At 43.0% G+C, this 2,500-nt stretch overlaps 2 protein-coding genes across 3 annotated transcripts in view; both read right to left on the bottom strand.

The window, feature by feature from the left end:
* LOC143289264 (ras-related C3 botulinum toxin substrate 2-like) overlaps window positions 1–2,500 on the bottom strand; it is a 27,926-nt gene that overhangs the window by 5,050 nt on the left and 20,376 nt on the right. The gene's annotated exons all lie outside the window — the stretch shown is intronic.
* The window catches only part of LOC143289254 (ras-related protein ced-10-like), a 6,227-nt gene that overhangs the window by 1,397 nt on the left and 2,330 nt on the right, over window positions 1–2,500 (bottom strand). For both annotated transcript variants that reach the window (XM_076598251.1, XM_076598242.1), the window contains exon 3: window positions 184–255. In XM_076598251.1, coding sequence (XP_076454366.1) covers window positions 184–255 — 72 coding nt within the window. The remainder of the gene's footprint in view (window positions 1–183; window positions 256–2,500) is intronic.

Below are 2,500 nucleotides of genomic sequence, written 5' to 3'. Positions count from 1 at the left end.
GACAAATAGAAATAAAAACACAAGGTCAATACAGATTCAGACAAGCAGACAGAGAAAGGTAATGCATGGTGACAAAACATCAGACTGTTCGTGTTCTTTCTTTCTTTGTTTTCTTTCGATCTTTCTCTCTTTGTTTCTTTCTTTCTCGTTTAACGTTGTGCCAGTTAAAGGGTCAGTGCTTACACAGTGGGGATGTACTCGCCCGGAAACTGGTTTTTCGTGTAGCTCATGATCAAGCTGGTTTTCCCCACCGCCCTGTGAATCATGGAACAAAATATCAGGTTATTATGTGTGAGAGACTCCGTGTAACACTTCATAATACTTTTGTCGTGGCTCACACACACACAAACACACACACACACACAGTCTCTCTCTCTCTCTCTCTCTCTCTCTCTCTCTCTCTCACCGGCACACACACTCTCTCTCTTTAAACTGTCGATATGACTGATATTTGACTCTGACTCTCTCTGTGTGTGTGTGTGTGTGTGTGTGTGTGTGTGTGTGTGTGTGTGTGTGTGTGTGTGTGTGTGTGTGTAGACAGAAGGGGGATAATCACATAAATGACTTATTATATGTACAGTGCGAACAACCGAAAGTGAACATTAAAATATGACATCGATTAACAAAGAAACTTAAAAAGCAATCATGTATGTTGGCTACATAACAGAAACACCTATGTGACACGGATTCAGCAATTTCAAGTGAAAGTAAAAGTGTCAAGGGGGTTAAGGGGAGGAGGCTTGGGGGAAGGTGGGGGGGCGGGGGGCGGCACGCGCGCAGCGCATGTGTGTGTGTGAGCCGCGTTTGTGCGTGTATGTTTACCGCATAGCATTTTGCTATCTGTGGTAAGCTGTGGTGTGGTCATTCATATACTGTGATCGTAACTTCTGCCCACATTATCCGTTCCTGTTCATCAGTAATATCGTGCACTGTTGTGCAGACTGCGTCGCCTACGTTCAGGATACTCACACGTCCTGGTCGTAACAGTGTTTTTCAGTTTCTGTCACAGTCAGTTTTTGTCAACTCACTCATAATGACGTTATTGACTGTCCTTTGACTCCCGGAAACTGTATAAAATTATATGCTGGTCATTCATAACATTCTTTCATCAGTACTGCCTAGCTAAGTTGCCCAGACTGCGTGATATAAGCTGATTTCCTATGAACCCGAATAAAAAAAAAGCGGAATGTTCGTTGTCTTACAACTATCTTCGAGACCGCTAATCAACAATCAGCCATCATTTTGGTGGCGTCAGTGTATAATTACTTCATTCGTGCGTGCATGTGCCTCTCTCTCTCTCTGTCTGTCTGTCTGTCTATCACAGGTTGATATAAGCTTTCGGTTGGGCCAACAGCAAAGCGAGAGGTGTATCAGTGATCAATGGTTTCTCCCCTGCAATGTGAAGTCATTTACAGCTTAGTCTTTGTGAAGGACTACGACTCTGAAGTTAGGAAGCACGATTGCACCGGCTCTTAGTGTTGCAGAGTTGGTAAGAAAGGACATTGAGGATGATTTAATTGTAATTTAAGTTTCCATAAATTTACAATGAATCAGATAAACTGATTGATTGTATGAACTGACTTTAAAGGCATGTGTCTTTAGGTGGTGGGATCATCGTTGTTTGCACTGACCGTTCTTTTTTTCTAATTCATACAGACATTGTGTGCATGCATGCATGTGTGTGTGTGTGTGTATGTGTGAGACACAGAGAGAGAGAGAGAGAGAGAGAGAGAGAGAGAGAGAGAGAGAGAGTTCTTGCGAAGACGTCTTATCTGTGGGACTGTCGACAAGGGGGACTACCGACAAGGGCCGGGGACTATCTACACGCTCTCGTCCTCAGTAACTGTTTCTTTCTTTGTCAATTATTTACACATACACACACACACACGCGCGCTGTTCAGTTGTGCTGACCGTGATATACAAAAACTGACATATGACCAACAAACCATTAACTTGATTTTTTTTATCAGTGATCAACAGCCCACAACAAAACTCAGATAGCGTTCAAGTGTCTGGTCAATCCACGAACGAACAGAAACTAAACACTCCTAAATATATATTGCCCATGCACGACAATTTAGACAACAAAAAGGAAGACTGTGACAAGAGTGACAAACATAATTGGACACCACGCGCACGCCATCGGAAATAATCGCTGGACCGCTCGACCGACCCAGAAAGAATGGGGGAGAAAAAATGTCAGCGCAGCGTCAGAATGAATCACTCAATGGTGCAGTTCCGTCATCATCACCATTTCCGACCGCCTCCGTTGCGTGTTGGCTCATGTGTATGTGGGCCAAGACCTAGCCTGCGTGGTCTCTGGACAATCAAGTCTGTTAGTCGGTCAGTTTGAACAAGTTTTCTAAAACTGTTTCAAGGCCTTGATGGGACTATCATTCTCGTGTAAAGCGATTGAATGAATGAATAAATGATTGAATGATCAGTATTGATTGATTTATCTAGGTACGTTTAAGTTTGCTAATAAATGGCATAAATGAAT

The sequence above is a fragment of the Babylonia areolata genome, chromosome 1, assembly GCF_041734735.1.
Source record: "Babylonia areolata isolate BAREFJ2019XMU chromosome 1, ASM4173473v1, whole genome shotgun sequence".
Taxonomy (NCBI): domain Eukaryota; kingdom Metazoa; phylum Mollusca; class Gastropoda; order Neogastropoda; family Buccinidae; genus Babylonia; species Babylonia areolata.
Note: the sequence above shows the minus strand (reverse complement) of the source record. Positions and strands in the feature narration are given on the sequence as shown.